The sequence below is a fragment of the Stigmatopora argus genome, chromosome 10, assembly GCF_051989625.1.
Source record: "Stigmatopora argus isolate UIUO_Sarg chromosome 10, RoL_Sarg_1.0, whole genome shotgun sequence".
Lineage (NCBI taxonomy): Eukaryota > Metazoa > Chordata > Actinopteri > Syngnathiformes > Syngnathidae > Stigmatopora > Stigmatopora argus.
In genome coordinates, this window is record NC_135396.1 from 6,153,899 (window position 1) to 6,171,526 (window position 17,628).

At 38.8% G+C, this 17,628-nt stretch overlaps 2 protein-coding genes across 3 annotated transcripts in view; one reads left to right on the plus strand and one right to left on the minus strand.

Annotated features, from left to right (window-relative positions):
* The first annotated feature begins 5,658 nt into the window (after window positions 1-5,658).
* Window positions 5,659-9,077, plus strand: LOC144083721 (ATP-sensitive inward rectifier potassium channel 1-like). Its single transcript, XM_077611753.1, has 2 exons — window positions 5,659-5,760; window positions 7,343-9,077. Exon 2 carries the CDS (start codon window positions 7,361-7,363, stop codon window positions 8,480-8,482), a length of 1,122 nt encoding a protein of 373 aa, XP_077467879.1. The 5' UTR covers window positions 5,659-5,760; window positions 7,343-7,360; the 3' UTR covers window positions 8,483-9,077.
* Window positions 9,078-10,696: 1,619 nt separating this feature from the next.
* fli1 (Fli-1 proto-oncogene, ETS transcription factor) overlaps window positions 10,697-17,628 on the minus strand; it is a 31,313-nt gene continuing 24,381 nt past the window's right edge. For both annotated transcript variants that reach the window (XM_077611546.1, XM_077611548.1), the window contains 4 exons: window positions 14,137-14,196; window positions 13,944-14,003; window positions 13,308-13,355; window positions 10,697-13,215 (listed from right to left, as the gene is read on the minus strand). In XM_077611546.1, coding sequence (XP_077467672.1) covers window positions 12,686-13,215; window positions 13,308-13,355; window positions 13,944-14,003; window positions 14,137-14,196 — 698 coding nt within the window. In that variant the 3' untranslated portion in view covers window positions 10,697-12,685. The remainder of the gene's footprint in view (window positions 13,216-13,307; window positions 13,356-13,943; window positions 14,004-14,136; window positions 14,197-17,628) is intronic.

Consider the following 17,628-nt stretch of genomic DNA (forward strand, 5'->3'; position numbering starts at 1 on the left):
TTTGGTGACCTTGGTTTTCCAATTCAAGCAGTAGTACTAGTAAACTGAAAATGTGTTACACAGAACAGCAACAGGGAGGACAGCAAGGTTCCCTAGAATTCCAATCGAAAGTAAACAACATCTATTGAATGTTGGGCTGTAGTAACGATGTATCACATAATTCTGCCCAACTCGCGAACTACAAGTAATTCTCCAATTGTAATGCTCAAATGTCTCCTATTGTAATGTTTAAATGTTATCTGTTAAATGCCAATTGTAGTACTATCTGACTCCAAAACAGAATATGTTGATTTGCTTTCCCCTTGGAAGCATGAACTCATATAGTTGGTCTCAACGACAGAGCTAATCGCCAGATCTTAATGATTACAATTAATGCAGTATCAATGTATCCTGGACATCCCCGTGTGAAGTGCAACAAAAGCCAGGAGGCCTTGGAACTAGCTCAGCCTCCTTATTCAGAGTATTTGGTTAGTTTGCAGAATGTGTCACTGTTCGATTCTCTTTCTTTTTTTTACTTTTGTTTTTTTATAAAAACCTTACCTTTGCCAAGCAATATCTGCTCATATGAGGGACAAATACAGTTATTTAGCTTGCATCGAATGCATGCTAATTTGCTGTAATTGCTTTATAATTGAGGTGTATCTCTATACATGAACACACATGCATATAAATGAAGATGCCACACCTTCTACATATCAGGATTTTACTGTCTTACCAGTATACTGCAAGGCAGGTCTTTAAAAATACTAAAAAGAGAGAATTTTTTGGATCCGGCTTGTCATCATAAAGCCTCAGCCTATATACCCTTCCGGCATTGAGTTTAAAGCAGATTCAGGACTCTCACCCTTTGCATCCCACTGACAGCCCTAACTCCTTTTCGCGATTACCCCCACTAAATTTCCAGGCCACAAAGAAAATGGAGGATGACTGTCAAATACTTGGGATGCAAACGGCCAGGGAGTCAATTACAGTGGTTTATGGAACATCAAAGAAAGCATCAACAATAATGAGGAACTTGGGAAATGCCAGAAGAATGCAAGTTCTGGGTCATGCATGTTCTCCTCCCTCAAGAGCTCATCATCTTCATTTTAATGATTCTGATTATCCTTTTGCCACATTGATCGAGCGTTCGGGTCAATCAGCCTCCCCCTGCAGTTGACACATTGAAGGTATGTGAAATTATTCACAATTTGAGAACACCCATCCCCTTCTTGCTTGTTCACCCCCTAATGAAAGCCATCTAGTTAGCTGTACTACCTCACATTAATCACATATCACACATTGACAAATTGCCGGCACATTCATTACTGCGAAGACCTACGCACGGTTCAGTGGTATTTGCATAACTGGGCTGGATATCACTCTGTAATAGGCTCTTCTTGGTTATTTAATAGGCAACCTATTAAAAAGATCAAAGTCTGTGTGCCCTCCAGAAAGATGATACACCAGAGTACCTAATGTATGAACACAGTGTAATTTGAAATCCATCAGTGACGACTTGCAATTGAAGCTAGGATGACTGAACAATCCTCTTTTGTAGCACCACCAAATAATAGACCTTCATAGAGCTCCAGTGTGAGCCACAAAAACTGGATTTATATTGCAGATGATCATAAGTGTTCAGACTGCAGTACTAGTAGTATTATTATAGTATTTGTGTGTGTGTAGGGGGGGTTGTATATTTGAAGGAAATAATTTAAGTTTGTGCTAGGTTTTGGCTTTTTGGGGTGTAGTTTGCATTTACAGTCTTGACTTTTCCCCTATATGATCTATCCTTGTGATTGCCCATCGAGTTCACCTGCCATTTCCCCACCCCTGGGGTCTTTCCTGCTCACTGCCACTCTTGTCACCCATATCGTTCTAATTGTCTCGTCAATCCATGTCTTTCTATTTAAACCCTGTATATATTTGTAAGTTCTTGTCAGATTGTCTACTGTTCATGCCTGTTTCTATCCTACCCTGGTCTGTCCTGTCCCTGCCTGTTCCCTTTCATGTTTGCATCTTTAGGACTTAGTTAAGACTCATTGTTTCATATAGTGGACTTATTAAAATTGAAAAAAGTCCTAATATGTCATGAGTTAAAGCATGACCTCTTGGATGAAATACAGTGATAAACCTATCAACTACTTTTAAATCAAATCTTTTTCCATCTTCTCCTGAAACGCTCAATTGAGTGGGGGAATGTGTACTGGAACCAGCAGCACTGAAACACAGCCAGAATACATAACGTTTAACAGGGCGTAGTCTTGTCAACTGAAGGAATAATCATTTCATATATCATAACCGAGGATATTGGGTCATCCTCACACACCCTCACCCCCGCTTCCTTTTTAGGGTTCGTTCACCTCGAGGCTTCATTAGCTCTGACTGATCCTCTTGCCAACAGCATTGGCACTGCCATAAAAAAAGCCTTTTTGCTGAAGTTCCTGAATAAAAAATGGGGGATGGTGTTTATGAATATAACAGTACAATCTTAATGAGCAGAACTGCCATAATGGAACAATGTAAACATTTACTTATCAGAAAATATGCTTGTATGCAGACATGCCACCGTATTGTTTTATTTTAAATACTTACCTTGTTCACCAAATGGACATTATGCACTTTTTTTAGACACCGCGGTGTGCTGGGTGATTGTGGATAGGCCAGCATTAAAAGAGGTTGCAGAAAGGGTGAATTATTAAAAACAATCCATCCAACTGCTTATAAAGTTGTCCATGTCATCATTATCAATATATTCGTCCAACATGACCATTATTGTTCAGGGAACGGCATTACAAGCATAGAAAAAGCAATGGGCCATCTTATAATTCTATCATTGTAAGGAGGGTGAAGAGAATGAGTACATCTATTAGGCTTTAAATTATGAATTGATATGACTACAGAGCAGTGCAGTGTTACATAATTTAGGTTTGCTGTACATTGTGTCTCCTATGCTCATAATTTAAATGTATGCGTATGGCAGTGTTTGGTAGTTCCACCATCAACATCATTCTACCGATATACTCTCTACATCTCCACTAGTCATATAAAAACAGTCAATCTCTTCTTTCTGACCTGGTCTCCAAAATGTCTAACCTTCACTGAACAGAAAAGTAAAGGAACAGAAAAGGACATAATAGGTGGCCATGGTGCAGTTTGTAGCTCAATGTTGTTATGGAAAAGAAACAGTTCAAACAAATACTGTGCTAATTTGGCATTTCGATGGACAACAGTTGTCCATTAGTAAGTGGACATGCAAGTGGAAATTTCCCACGACCCCCCAGGCTTCTATTCTGAGCCGTATGCTCGTGCAGGCATGGCAGCCTACAGCCATCGCCTACAGGTTCCTATTGATATGCACGTTGTAGCCAAAGGCGTCAATACTTAAATTGCAGATCCTGGGATTATAATGACCTCGGGAACTTCAACCATGAATATTCCAGACAAATGTAGTCTTGCCCAAACTAACAGCAAACAAGGAATAAAGGTCATGAAGACATGTGCTCAATAACTAGTATTTACTGCTTGTATCTATCTGTATACCACAAGTGTGTGATTGTATGTGTATATGTGTGTGTGCTTCGGTTTGCAAATGGGTGGCACCTTGCCATTTTCCCCTATGAATTATGAATATGTATAAATGCTCAGCAATATGATGAGCCAGCAAAATGGCTACCATCAGTGAACACCCTTCCCCCATCGCTCAGTGCAACCAAAGCACACACACTTAAATGCATGTGACAAGCCCCCTCGCATTTCAACTAGTCCGTTAAAATTGATCATTTAATATTAACCTCTTTTAATCAAAACTTTAGACCCTTCATGATTTTATACCAGAGTCAATTAAAATGTTTGACCTAATCATTCATTCATCTTCCCCACCGCTTACCCACACGATGGTCGCGGGGGGTGGTGGAGCCTAACCCAGGCAACCACGGGCATCTAGGGGGGACATGTCGAATTGGATGCCAGCCAATTGCAGGGCACGACCTAATCAGTACTCCATTATAGCCATAATTGGGTTTTTTTTTCTCTCAGCAACTTTACTCTACATGTTTTGTAGGCAAACGTTTCCAAGCAACAAAGAGAGTCAAATGCACTAGTGTATGAACAACGAATTCCGTCAACTTCAGTGCTATCACAACAAACTAAATGTAACTTTCAATACGCACACATGCGGCATGAGTTAACCCAGAGACTCTACGATGAAACATAGAAACTGATAGAGAAACCACCATTGTCCTTAATTTCCTACAAAATGACGGGAGTAGGCGGATTATTTAAATTTTTATCAGTTTGAAATCTTCAACTATTTGGCATTGGCTGAGATGATATGGAAAAATGCACGCAGTTGTCCACATTTACCATTTTTTGCAACTTATTTCTGTACACAACAACAATCTACATTTATAGAGGCATGAGCGTAATCAATGCTATAAGCTTTTTAAAATGAATATATTTTGGTGGTCGTTATTATCTATTGTTTATTAACCTTTGACCCTTTTCTTACTAACAGTAACTTCCCAAGTTGCCAAACCAGCCCGACGATCCATTTGGTTGGTGTTTCGGGCCCTTTGGTCACAATAGGAGGCAACACAAATGGGAGACTGGATCAAATAATGAAAAAAATAAATCAATATATCAAAGAACGTTAAATGGCTATGCTAATGCTTTGCATTGTTTTACAAGGGTACGGGGCATGAACCTAAACTAAGTGGCGTTGTTTGATTATAAAACTTTGTCCATGCTGAACACGTGCTTTATTATTTGTGAAATAATACTAAAGATGTTTTTGGGCATGCACACTAGGAACAATAGTGCTGAAAAGTGACTCCAGGTTAAGTTCACAACTTTTCTCTCCTCAGCTTTCACAATATCTCCATTGAGTTATTTAGATCTGGAACATCTTCCCTTTTTATCTACCATCAGCTATTATTCCCCTTCATCACCCTTTTTTTTCTTTCTTTTCCCTGTTCCCAATATAATATCACAGCAGCACAATTCTTTGGTTGTGGTTAAGCCATTGTGCAGTTTTTTAGAGTGACAATTCTCTTTTGTTCCATTATACAAGCAGCAGAGGAGAAGACGTTTATAAAAAAAAAGACTTGACATGCATTTTGTGACATCCCACAGGACAAATATGAATTTCATTTTTTTAAGAAATTGGTTAGAGAGCACCAGTGTGATTTCATTAGAGGTTAATGTGAAAATAAAACCTGGCAGCCAGACATTTGGCTCTCAAGTGAATCATTTGAGTGGTAGCAAATAAAGCAGCTTGAGGTTTTGCCATTCATATTAATTTATCTTCCATACAGCTTATCCTCATGAGGTTCTAAACATTACTTTGTATAGTATATCCAGAATACATTTGTAATAAAATTGGTGGTGGACTTTCATCTTATCATTGCACTTATAAATGGAAAGAAGAATAAACGCTAAAGGTAAAGAGTTTGCATGAGAAGTGGAATGAGGTCAGCTTGGCCCTTGGTGCCAGGCGTCTGTGGGGTAAACACAACTTGCTAGAGCCAGGGGTAATGGTATCTAAGCTTGTGTGTGTGCATTTGAAAGTGTGCGTGTGTGGGGGGGGGTCTCTGTGGGTGTAAACACTACCTGGCCCCTGCCGTAAGAGGACAGTATAAATGTACGCAGGTGCAGCAAAGCAGGCATAAGAGGACACACCTATAAAATCTGCCATTTAACTGTGAAGCGCACTAAAGAGGAAGAGGAGTAGATCAACACCTAGCTGGATGTCCCTCAAAATACTTCACATCAATAGAGGTGAGCATAATTGACTATTCTTTAGCTGTGTGGAATTTATAGTTTATTGAGGTTTTTTTTAAGTCAGTCCAGTATATCTTGTAAACTTAAGAAGCAGCCGATATTGTCCGTGAATATTAATGCTTCTCCGAAAATTACGAATTGCTTTATTTTTATGGCTTGCAAGAATTATTTGCAAGATTGTTCCATTAGAATGCAGAATAGCGATGGCACTTTTAATGTAGTATGTAATTTTACAGTATATATTGTTTCCCAACTTTTTGAGGCAATCACTCAACTTAATCAGTTATTTTGTTCCACTCCTTTGCAACAAACTTTACTGGTTGTTTCAGTTTTGAGTGGCACCAGACAGCACATTTAATGTACTTCTCTTCATTTGATTCATTTATTACATTCTGGTACTGCATTGTTCAAGATGTTGTTCTGCATCCATGCAGAAAAAAGCAAAAAACAAAACTATAGACCTTAAGGAATTCGGGAGTGAAATATGCTACCCATTTCCTGAATTTCTACATTCCATAGAGAAAATGTATGCTACAGACACCTTTAATAAACTCATTATCACATTTTCTAAAATTGACCCATGGTCATCTTAATAACAATTAATAGTTGAGGGTCAATACACAATAAATAACTCATGAGCAAAATGGAATTTGTACTACCAAGATTTTTTTACTCATCTTTTAATATCCTTTAAACTAATCCAGAGTGGACGCGAAGACCAAAAAAAATACGTGTTTGAAATAAAGCTCTGTGCACATTCAACTACTAACGTCATAATCATGAAAATATTCAAGATGAAGTATAATATAATCTTAATTGTGATTTGAATTACAGAAGAGGCTGTAAATATTGGGCATCATTAGATCTCTTCATAACACTCCAGGCATGCAAGACATCAAATATAAAACAACATTTTTAATCTATGGGGACTAAGTGACTTTTTAATTGCAGATATAAACAGTTTATTGCAGTTGATTAAAAACTTAAAAGGTTCATGAAAAGATGGAGGGCTGGGGTGGATGACAGGTGAGCTTTGAAGGAGTTGAAAAAATTCAACTCTGTACAGACTGTTTTGTACCAATTAGGACTCACCAACAAGTGTGTGATCACATTTGTTTTCTAACATGATTTGGCAAAAATAGGAACATAGCTATTTGGAAGACTCAGTCAGTATATTGTACCTGTACTTATGAGTTATCAGAACACTTTGTTTTCTACCCAGGCTTACATATTTATTTGAGTGGGACTTTTGCTACTTCTTTTCAACTCATTTGACTAGACATGCTAGAACTAGACGATCACTCCTGTCCAATCCATATTGACCCCTCACAGTCAAAATGGACTGAATGTCTAGCGTGCTCAGTGGCACTGAAACATGAGCATTCCCAGCCAGACCTCGCAGTTCAAATTAATTGGCAGGGAATTAGGTTAATATTCCTCTCTTGATTGGTTTATTGGGCTATGTTTGGTGTTGATGGTGTTTAAATATTGATTGATGTCTATCATCGGACCTGCCAAATTAGATAAACAAATTCTAATGAGCCATTTGTGACACCTATGTTCAATTTCTGTCTTCGAGGTTGTGGACTCGCAGAAAATGTTTGGACCGTTTAGCAAGTATCTCCAAGACTACCTGGCTGAGCGAAGGAGTCGTAGGACCAGGCTCGTGACCAAAGATGGCCGTTGCAACATTGAATATGGAAACATCAAGTACAGTAAACACTTTGCTTTCCTGGCCGATTTCTGGACGACGTTTGCGGAGATCCGCGGGCGTTTCGTGCTCCTCTTTTTCACCGCCTCTTTTACACTGAGCTGGTTCATTTTTGGCCTGCTCTGGTACTGGATTGCTCGTAGTAATGGAGATCTGAGCTGGCAGGCGCCTCCTGTGAACCACACGCCTTGTGTCGATAATGTCGACGGACTCACTACTGCGTTCCTGTATTCACTTGAAACCCAAACAACCATTGGGTACGGTGGCCGAGCCCTGACTCCTGTGTGCCCAGGAGCTGTCGCCCTTCTCATTATCCAGTCTCTCCTTGGAGCAATTGTCAACTGTTTCATGTGCGGAATCATCCTATTCAAAATTTCCTTGCCTAAAAAGAGAGCTAAGACCATTTCATTTAGTGATATGGCAGTTATTAGCCCAAAGAATGGCACGCTTTGCTTGTCAATCCGTGTTGCCAACCTCCGCAAGACCCTTATGATAGGAAGCCAGATCTACGGTAAAATGCTCAGAACAACCATTACACCAGACGGCGAGACAATCATCATGGACCAGGTTAACATTGATTTCATGATGGACGCTGGAAAGGACAACCTTTTCTTTGTGTGTCCGCTCACACTTTATCACGTTATTAACAAAAGCAGCCCTTTCTTTGAGATGGCTGTGGATACATTACACAAGCAAGAATTTGAACTGGTTGTTTTCCTGGACGGTACAGCCGAGTCCACCAGCTCCTCATGCCAGGTCCGAACCTCGTTTATTCCTCAGGAGATCATGTGGGGCTACAATTTCCTGCCCATCATCTCACGTAGCAAAGAAGGTAAATACAGGGTGGATTTCTCCAACTTTTCCAAGGTTGTGCCTGCGGCCACTGCACACTGTGCGTACTGTTACCACAACATCAAAGGTCATCACCACCATTTCAAAGATGGACTTGACAACCAGGGCTTTGAGGTGATTGATATCCATGATCCCTCAACTATCACCAAGATGTAAGATGACACAGACTGTGAAGAAGAGACTCTGGTAGCTAGATGTCTTTTCACCTGCCCTTGATGAACTCCTTAAAAATCCTCAAGAACTGTATGTTCGGGGAAAAAGCATATAACACCACAACTGTCAAAGTCTACCAGCCAAGAACTTTTTTGCCTAAGGTTTGCCATGGCATTAAAATTGCTCGAAATTACAGAGGAAAAATATGATTTACTGTATACTTCCCATGTGTGCTTGCTGATAATGAAGGTGAATCAATCTAATTTAGTTTTGGCCCAAAATATCAGATTTTCTTAGCATAGAAAAAGACTATTCTGTGCAACAATCCTACTTGAACAACGTGTTTTGGATGCCTTGATATCACCGTTAAATAATTCATGCTAGTGTAGTTTCAATGCACAACAAGAAATGTGCATTAGCCTTTGTTTCTCGAGTCCATCACTGGTACTTGCACAGGTATAATGTGGAATGCTTGAGTGAGACATAGTGGGAGAACAATGTTCTTAGGAAACACTTAAAATATAGCTGCATCCAGCCTTTACTATTGAAGGAATACAATATTTGTGTTTTGTTTTTGCTTTTGCTTTTGTAATTGAGCTCAGGGGGAAACAGCTGTAATAAAACTATTTTTACATTCAAAACACTACTCTCCACCTGAAATTATTGTTATATTATAATTCACTGGATTTTGCCAACCTGCCTGCCAATCTGACTTCACTGTCAGACAATAAATCACACAAACTTGCTTGCTGCATGGCATGAAGTACAAGAAAGATGTACATCTCTGATGTTTATTTTGGTCAATTTCCTATAAACAAAGCATTAGGAATGCTTTATGATCTTTTTTCAGTCCAGATAGGTCACGCAGCATTTGGACAGTGCATGAGATTTCATCCAAAGAGCACATTGGACATAAAGCCCATATGCTTACTGTGAATGTCATACATTTTCAGCTACACGATGAACAACATGTAGTTTAAAGGTTTATTGTCATCTACCATTTTGTATTTTAAAAACATTTCTTATGTTTCTATATCACTGGCATAGATAAATGAAAACATATATATTTGTATTGACAAATGACCATACTCAATTTAAGTGCAATTGGATAATGACACTGATTTTCTCATAATGTGACAGAGCATTTAGTTCTAGAATCCATGCATCAAACTTCATTAATCGTCTTTCCTCAAATGAAGGCTTATATGCTACTGACATTACACTTACCTCAGTGTCTTTTAATTCTAGCTTTGAATGCTTGGCGGGAATAGTCTTCAGCAGCCCCATAACCCTTGTGAGGATAAGAGGTGCAGAAAACGAATGATTATGGAAGCTCATATGATATCAGTATCCTTGCTATGAAGGTCAATATATATTACAAACAAGTGACTTAATGGATCAGATGTTTTTCACTTAGACAATTAAGAAAATTATTCAGGTGAAACTAATGGTGAGTGCAATTTGAACTTTAAGGCAAAGGAGGATTTCTGCCTGCCAAGGTGATCCTATGATTAGAGAGGTCTGAGTGCTACATATGCGCACAAACATGTGGTTCCGATAATGGTGTCAATTTGGTTTGTTCCATTACCTCTGAAATTAACTCCACACACAAACACACACCAACCCTACGCACACATAAAGACACACACAAGATGCAAACTTCACAAAGGAAGATTATCTACCATTGTGAAAACAATGCTAAAGCCATTGATAGGTAACAAGAGAGAACATTAGAGGTAAAAACATTTATTTGTCACATTTTCCTATACAAAAGCCCTTTTTCAAAAGGTATGACTTCATACATGGCAGGAATGACAATAATAATAATAATAATATATTTCTGCATTGGTTAGTTGTAATAGTATACACACGCACACAATAAGAGTAGGAATAGTCAGGGTACATTGATAATTTCAGGTTCCTTTTTATTTAAGATGGTGGTTTGTGGAATTTCATGCTGTTAACATGAATTTACATACAATGTCTTTTTTACAACTATTTTGAGGACTTTTTGAAGAACCATCTCATCAAATGTTACATTAAGTCCACAGGTCTTCAAGCAGTCTCAAAGTTTTTGGCAGAAAATGCTTTTGGTAACTTAAAAGAATAGTCAGAATGCATTGAAAATTCTATGTTCCTTTTCCGACAATATCTTTATTTTAATCATTTTGCGGACTACTTGAAAAACTATCCAGTCAAATGATGCATACGTAGTCAAATGGGCTAATATTATTTATTAAAGAAGTCAATTAAGTTTTGGAAGGCTAAAAAAGGCTTGTACACACAAAGGCACTTGGATGTTACACATGCTCACAAAAATAATAACAATAAGAAGGAAATTTAAAAAATGAGGAAAATGTGGTGCCCAAATTTACAAATATAAAAACACGTAAACTACGGAGCAGAAATGGACTTCAAAGGTTTGCATTTTTTGACCGAGGTCAACTCGTATTAATTCTCTTGTCTCTTTTTAATACTGCATTACATATGAAAATAACTCTGCATAATTTATACAGTAAGTTGCTTTAATGCCTTGTTGACTGATGCATATAAAATAATAAAAAGTAGGTCTGACAAACGCACAGCATTTGCGAATCTGAGGAATTCTTTGTTTCATCTCGTCATATCTTAAATTGGTTTTGTTCTCTGTTAAACATAGTCAAAAGTCATTTACTTTCAAGTGTCCACTTCACTTACTGGTCATGAAGAACACCAGAAGAAACATTGTGTTATGATGTGATTGTACGAGGAGGAAATCCATGTGCATGTTTATCCGGCCTTTAGATCAGTGAGATACTAAAATTCAAGCTTACATGCTGCTCTCAAACTAGGATCCAGCCCTGGTAATATGCAACTTAATAATGTTGACTAACACAACAAATTGAGAAAGCCACTTCTCAGTGTGACCTACATGATCCTGACTAGCCCAAAAACGAGATGAGCAGTCATTAAACAAATCAAGAATTGTCAGATTTTTCATCAGGGAATATTTTGAGTCGAATGAAGACTGGGTAGAACAGCAGTTAAGGAATGGCACTAACACTGTTGGGGTTTAATTCGATTGTCATCATGAAGTGAATTGGATGCACTCTCTTCATTGCTATAGACTTATAACATATTTACAATCTTGTTAGAATGAGTCTCCATAATTAAAGCAGAAAATGGCTTTTTCAATTTTAAGAAGAAAAACATACATCCAAATGAATGGCTTTGGACCTTTTTTTTCTCGTTTTGACTAAATAAACTCACCTGACAATAACTGATTTTGCAGCCTCTTTTAAGACAAATTGGACAACATTCACATTAATACTGGCATGGTCGAGAGAAAATATGGCTTCAGGGCGACAACACGGTAAACCTTTAACCGAGTAGGTCGGCCTGGGTAGACTTGTTGCAAAATTGCTTCAATTACGCTTCATCTTCCTTTGCACAACAGCGCTGTAGATATCACCCATCACCAACTCCTCACGCAACACGGAAAGGATTTAAACTACAACTGACAGTTCACAAACATACGGCACTTCCTTTTCTGCTATTGAACTCTCCTCTTGCCTTCCAGTTTGAAAGATAAATTAAATTGTGAATGGCATATTCCAGTTGCCAACTTTCATTCAGTGCTGAGAAAGGTCTGCGTCTTGTGTGTGTGAAGGGGGTTGCGGGTGATCCTTCTTCTCTGGTGAATTCCAGCGGACTCTCTACACACATAAAATGATACAGATGAACAAGCAGAGGCAGTGGGAAAAAGAGATGAAGGCCTCGGTGAAGTGGGAATAGCAAACCCCGATAAAGTAGTAGTAGATGGTGGAAAGAGCAGATGCTTTCAAGCATAATGGCTGTAATGTACTCAGGAGGATGAAGATTGAGACCCGTAAATAAAGGGCCATGTCTGGGCTGAGGAGGCAGACTTGATTGCTCTGCTCTCCTCACTCTTTGGCTTGACAAACAAACGTTTCTGAGAGGAACGGAGCGCAGCTTTCAGAAGGATATGGAAGTTAAAGGCACTGTCCAAAATATCAAGTCTTGTAAAAGTAAGTAGTATTCCATTCGGATCATAACATCCAGTTATTTAAAAAAAACCTCTTAACAAATATAAAATCATCTTCTTCAACTTTACCATGCGTCTTTCTTGCCTTCATTAAGATATAGCGTCATTGGGAGTGCAGGTCAGCAATGGCAGGCTTGGCTAGTGGGTGATTAGATAGGTGTTCAATAGTAACTGCCCAGATGGGAAGGCACATGCGTGCTTGGGTGGCGGGGTACATTCGGAGTGGGGTAGATACCAGCAGCGGGCGAGCTCCAGTAAGGAGCGGTTGGTCCGAAAAAGTTGGAGGAGGTAACTGGCATGGACGGCGGGTGAGGGGACACGAAGTTGACTTTCTGCTGGTGGCTGTGATAGGAAGGCACGTAGGCTAAGTCCGAAGGGTATTTGTACATTGAGGACTCAGTGGGATGTGGCTGAAGCGCCTGGGCGATGCCATGGAAGTCGAATTTATAGGCATAGCGTTTGCCGTGCACCTTGGTCATGATGTTTTTGTCGTAGTAATAGCGCAGCGCACGGCTCAGTTTGTCGTAGTTCATGTTGGGCTTGCTCTTGCGCTCGCCCCAGCGTCGTGCCACCTCGTCCGGGTCCGTCATCTTGAACTCGCCGTTGGTTCCCTCCCAGGTGATGCAGCCGGCGTTGGCACTGTCCGATAGGAGCTCTAAAAGGAACTGCCAAAGTTGGATCTGTCCTGAACCTGATGAGGAAAAGAATTAATGTTGAATAAGGCTCGCACTTTAAATGTTATATGAGAAATTACATCTATGTTTTAGATTATTAAATTCTTACCAGGATTAGCCAGGCGACTACTGGTTGGACCAAGTATCTGGTAAGGATCTGACAACAAAAGCGGACTTGTTATGTTAATGAAAAGGACTCATGCCCTAACTGAACCTAATGTTCCTTTCGCATTGAATCCTCAAAGCTTCTAATCATTTTTTGGTACATAAAAAATAACCACTAAGTGTTTCACAAGGCTTCATTTGTTTGTTTTAATTTTATGTAAATTTTACGGAATTAATTTTAGAGATACTAATTTGGCAATTAATAGTTGCCAACAACGCTGTACATATTGATATTTTATTAAGAAAGCAAAAGCCTTTTCAACAGTTTTACTACTTAGGTTTAAGGTTCTGTTAACATTTTGGATTTTCTAAAAAAAAGCACTTTGTTTGTCCAAATCCAATACAAAATAAATTCTCAAAAATATACCCTAGCTAACAAAGTTGCATCAGCTACTCACTTATATTGATGATTGTATAAAACAAAAAAAATAAATACATTAGAGGAGAAAGGAATGTTTTGCAAAGATTTTAGCAAAACCACAGGTATGTCACTTGAAGTGTTGCTTACCTGTGTAAAGATTTTTAAAAACAATTTACAAGGTTTGCTGGACTAATGGCCAACATAAAGGTAAGGTGATACCTGGTTGAGCTCTGGGCTGCTCAGGAGTCTTGGTTACATTCTGAGTTACAACTGGTGATCCTGCACATGGGGAGAGAGGTAGAGTGTAGAAAGCTGACACATTGACTTCATGTCTTGAAGATGAAAGCAGCAAAAAGTGTCCATATAGTCAAACATCCTTCAGCCTGAATTCTGTAGTGCTTTTAGTCCTCACCTTTGGAACTGTGCATGTTGTTTGACCATCCCGTCCGCCGTACAGCATCATATGTAGGGTCTATTGAGGATAAAAAAGGACAATATTTAGACAAGGTCTAAAATCTATTAAGTAATTTGTCAAAGATGGTGGAACATTAAATAATTGAAAACAAAAAAATGCTGATAAATTGTAACACAAAGTGTACTTAAGTGTTAAAAGTCCAAACTTTTTAGAAATAAAGACTATTATGATCTTACTTTGGGCGACTATCACATTATCAAGTTCGAACAATGATATTGCAAGTACTAACAGGTTAAAAGCATTCACTACTTTATACTTGAGTGTACAATAATTGATTTTAGAAAAAGTTTGAACAACGGTAACATTACATTAGTGATTGCTAGGGGCTTTGAGAATTGAAGCTTTAGTCATATTACAATTTGATCGTGAAAACCCACAATGTCACAATGCAAAATCACCCTGTATGTGGCGAAAATTTATCATCACAGTATACCAGACTATTTGTCCAGTACCAAAGGCACATTAATCAATCATCGAGAACACAACTGACTTTTAACAGGATATATGGTTGTGGGAGTGTTGTTGTGTTTGGCGCATGCAGGCGATTGTGCCACACTGTTGGACAACAATTACAGTTTACTGTGCGCTTTGCAACATCTCTCACCACAAATGAAAGGCAAATTAACGGTGACAGTTCACAGTTAAGCGTGCAGCGCGTTCACTTCCTCCCTTCTTGAAATTTTGACAAACGGCCAACTCTGGCTCACTTTTGGTGTATTCTGCTGCGTATCTGGAGGGCTTCCAGGAACAATCAGTCATTGTGACACAAGCAGGTAAAACAGAGGATGTGATGATCTTCCTGGCTGAGTCTCAAAGACACACTGCTATATTCATAGTGCACCTGGTCATCACCTTTGATGGCTTGTATTATCCTCACAGCTCAAACAGTTGCCAGAATATACATAATTCAAAACTATTTGGCAGGCATAGATATATTTTTTTCCTGTAGAGTTTTTCTTTGTTCGATTCAAATCTGTTGTGTTTCTCCCAGAAGGTAGTGGAGGTGTAAGTGTGATGACAGGCCATAACTGGGATCCATGAGTTGTTTTCGAGGTCAAGAGGCAATCCCTTTCCCCGTTAATGGAAGCTGAATCTTTATAAAGCTCTTAGGTTGACGAGGCAATCTTTGAAGGTCGACTGTATTGTTACATTTACTTAAATTTAAATAGTTAATTTCAGCAAAAATAAATAAATATAAAAACCTATCTAACATTTTTTTTATGTGAAGTCAACGCATAAACCACTTATCCACCGGGCCGCCATTGACAAAATAAATAAAGAAAAGTCTAATTTTACATGTATTTCCACATATTTGTTTTTATTTTTGGAATCATATTTCTTGTTCTGTATTTCTATTTGTTTGATTTAATTATGTATTTATTTATTTTTAATTTTTAAATCTTATTTCTTATTTTTGTACTTATTGTTGTTTTTATTTTCATTGTATTATTATTTTATATATTTTAAAATGTATTTTTTTTATTTTGTCCTCCATATTACACATGGATTTATTTTACTATTTATGTATTAAAGTATGCATGTACATATGTTCATAAGTACGAATATATGTATGAGGAAATTGAAATATTTTTGCTTAGAGGTAGGCAACCCTAACCCTAACCCTAACCCACCACCAACAGCAGCATTCAAAATCATGGGGACTGTAGAAATCCCAACTTTCTTTGACCCTTGTCCACAGTTGCCATCTTGTGGACAAATATATGGTGACAGGTCAGTAAATAAAACCCACAGTCACTCATCTAAAATGGTCAAATAGTCCTCTTGTACTGTCAAAGAAAATGCTACTTTCAAACCAAGCTCAATTCTTGAAAGTTTTATTCACAAGTCTCCCCAAAAAATGTATTTTATTGGATACCAAATGTGAAGTAGTGTTTAAAAAACTCCTCCAAATGAGAACATTCCTAGTGCAATGTAATCATTTCATCTCATCATTTAAAAAAAATCCAATAAAGATTTAAAACCCTAAAATATTTCACCAAAAGGCGTATCTCAAGGAAGGATGTTCAAAGTGTAGTAAAATGGCAATTGAGATCATGACAGCAATGGATATTAACTCGCAAAAAGTCATTAGAATGATGAAAAGAGGGGGGAAAGTGCAAAATGGGACAAAGAACAAGCGGGTTGCCGTGGCTGAGGGGGCTGTCAGGTCCAATCTGGTGCAGGCTGAGGAGCAGCCAGTCCTGGGAGACTTGCGTTTCCTGCCTACCTCGCCTGTAGACAACCTCTCTTTGTTTTACTGGCCCTTTCCCCCCCACACCTCTTAACTCCAACCACCGACACCCCCTGAAAATACCAATGCACATCCACTCGACACCACTTTGAAAAGATCCCGACAAAGTCTGCTCCATCTACATCCAACAAAGATGTTGCGCAGAAATGGGCAACATAGGAAGACATAAATCACCAGTTATAAGAAATTATTCGAAAACTCTGCAAAATGTTTGGCATTCAAAAGAAAAACAATTGGAAATAACCTTCTCGTGTGCATCGGCCCAGCATTCGTAACGCTGTGTGTTTTTGACAGGCTTTAGTGTTATAAAATCATTGTGAATTTGTCAGTCTCAACATTGTGTTTGAGAGATGAGCTAGGCACAACACAAAATGGGTGACAGCGTAATCAACTTTTTAAACTCTTATTTTCGTGGTGTTCAGCAAAAGGGTGTAAGGAGAAAATTGCATCGTGGAAGGAGAACCAGCAGATGTAAAGCATACCCCCAAAAAAGCTGAATGGTCTGGGGGTAATGCAGATTGAGCCAGCCACGCAGACACAGACCCAAAGGAGCACCCCCTCCTCCTCATACGCCCCCCTCTCCAACCTCCCTTCGCCTTAATTTTCCAGTCTTTGCTCTGGCTGTTACTCGAGCCAGTTTCCACTCTTGTCTGGGGTGTGGTGCACGCTCCTGGGAGACTTTTGACTGCGCGACTAGTTAGTCAAAACATGGCCTGAGTGCTAGACACAGAGGGTGAGAAAGGTGGCCATAGAGAGTGAGGGAGAGTGAAGAAAGAGTGAGAGAGTGAGAGAGTGAGAGAGACAGAGTCAGATTTTAGGCATTCTTCGACGCAAAGTCATTTTTACAAACAATATAGGTGATGGAAGCACTTCTGATAGATAATATTTTTCTTAAGGATTGTTTTTAATTCACGTTTAATCGTCATATAGCAGCAGCAAGAGGCATTGACTTAATTAAGACCATTTTTTGACGGATGAATTTTACTCAGACTATATTGGATAATTATATGTTTTTAAATGAGTAACATTATCTCATCTCTCATTTTCTGAACCACTTTATCCTCTTTAGGGTCGCGGGGTGTGCTGGAGCCTATCCCAGCTGACTCCGGGCCAGAGGCGTGAGACACCCTAAATTGGTGTTTCTTTGCACTTACAAGATGTGGTCCATCGAATAAACA

Bases quoted from the DNA above. Each gene is read 5' to 3' on its own strand.
- LOC144083721 (XM_077611753.1), top strand. From the start codon at position 7,361: ATGTTTGGACCGTTTAGCAAGTATCTCCAAGACTACCTGGCTGAGCGA.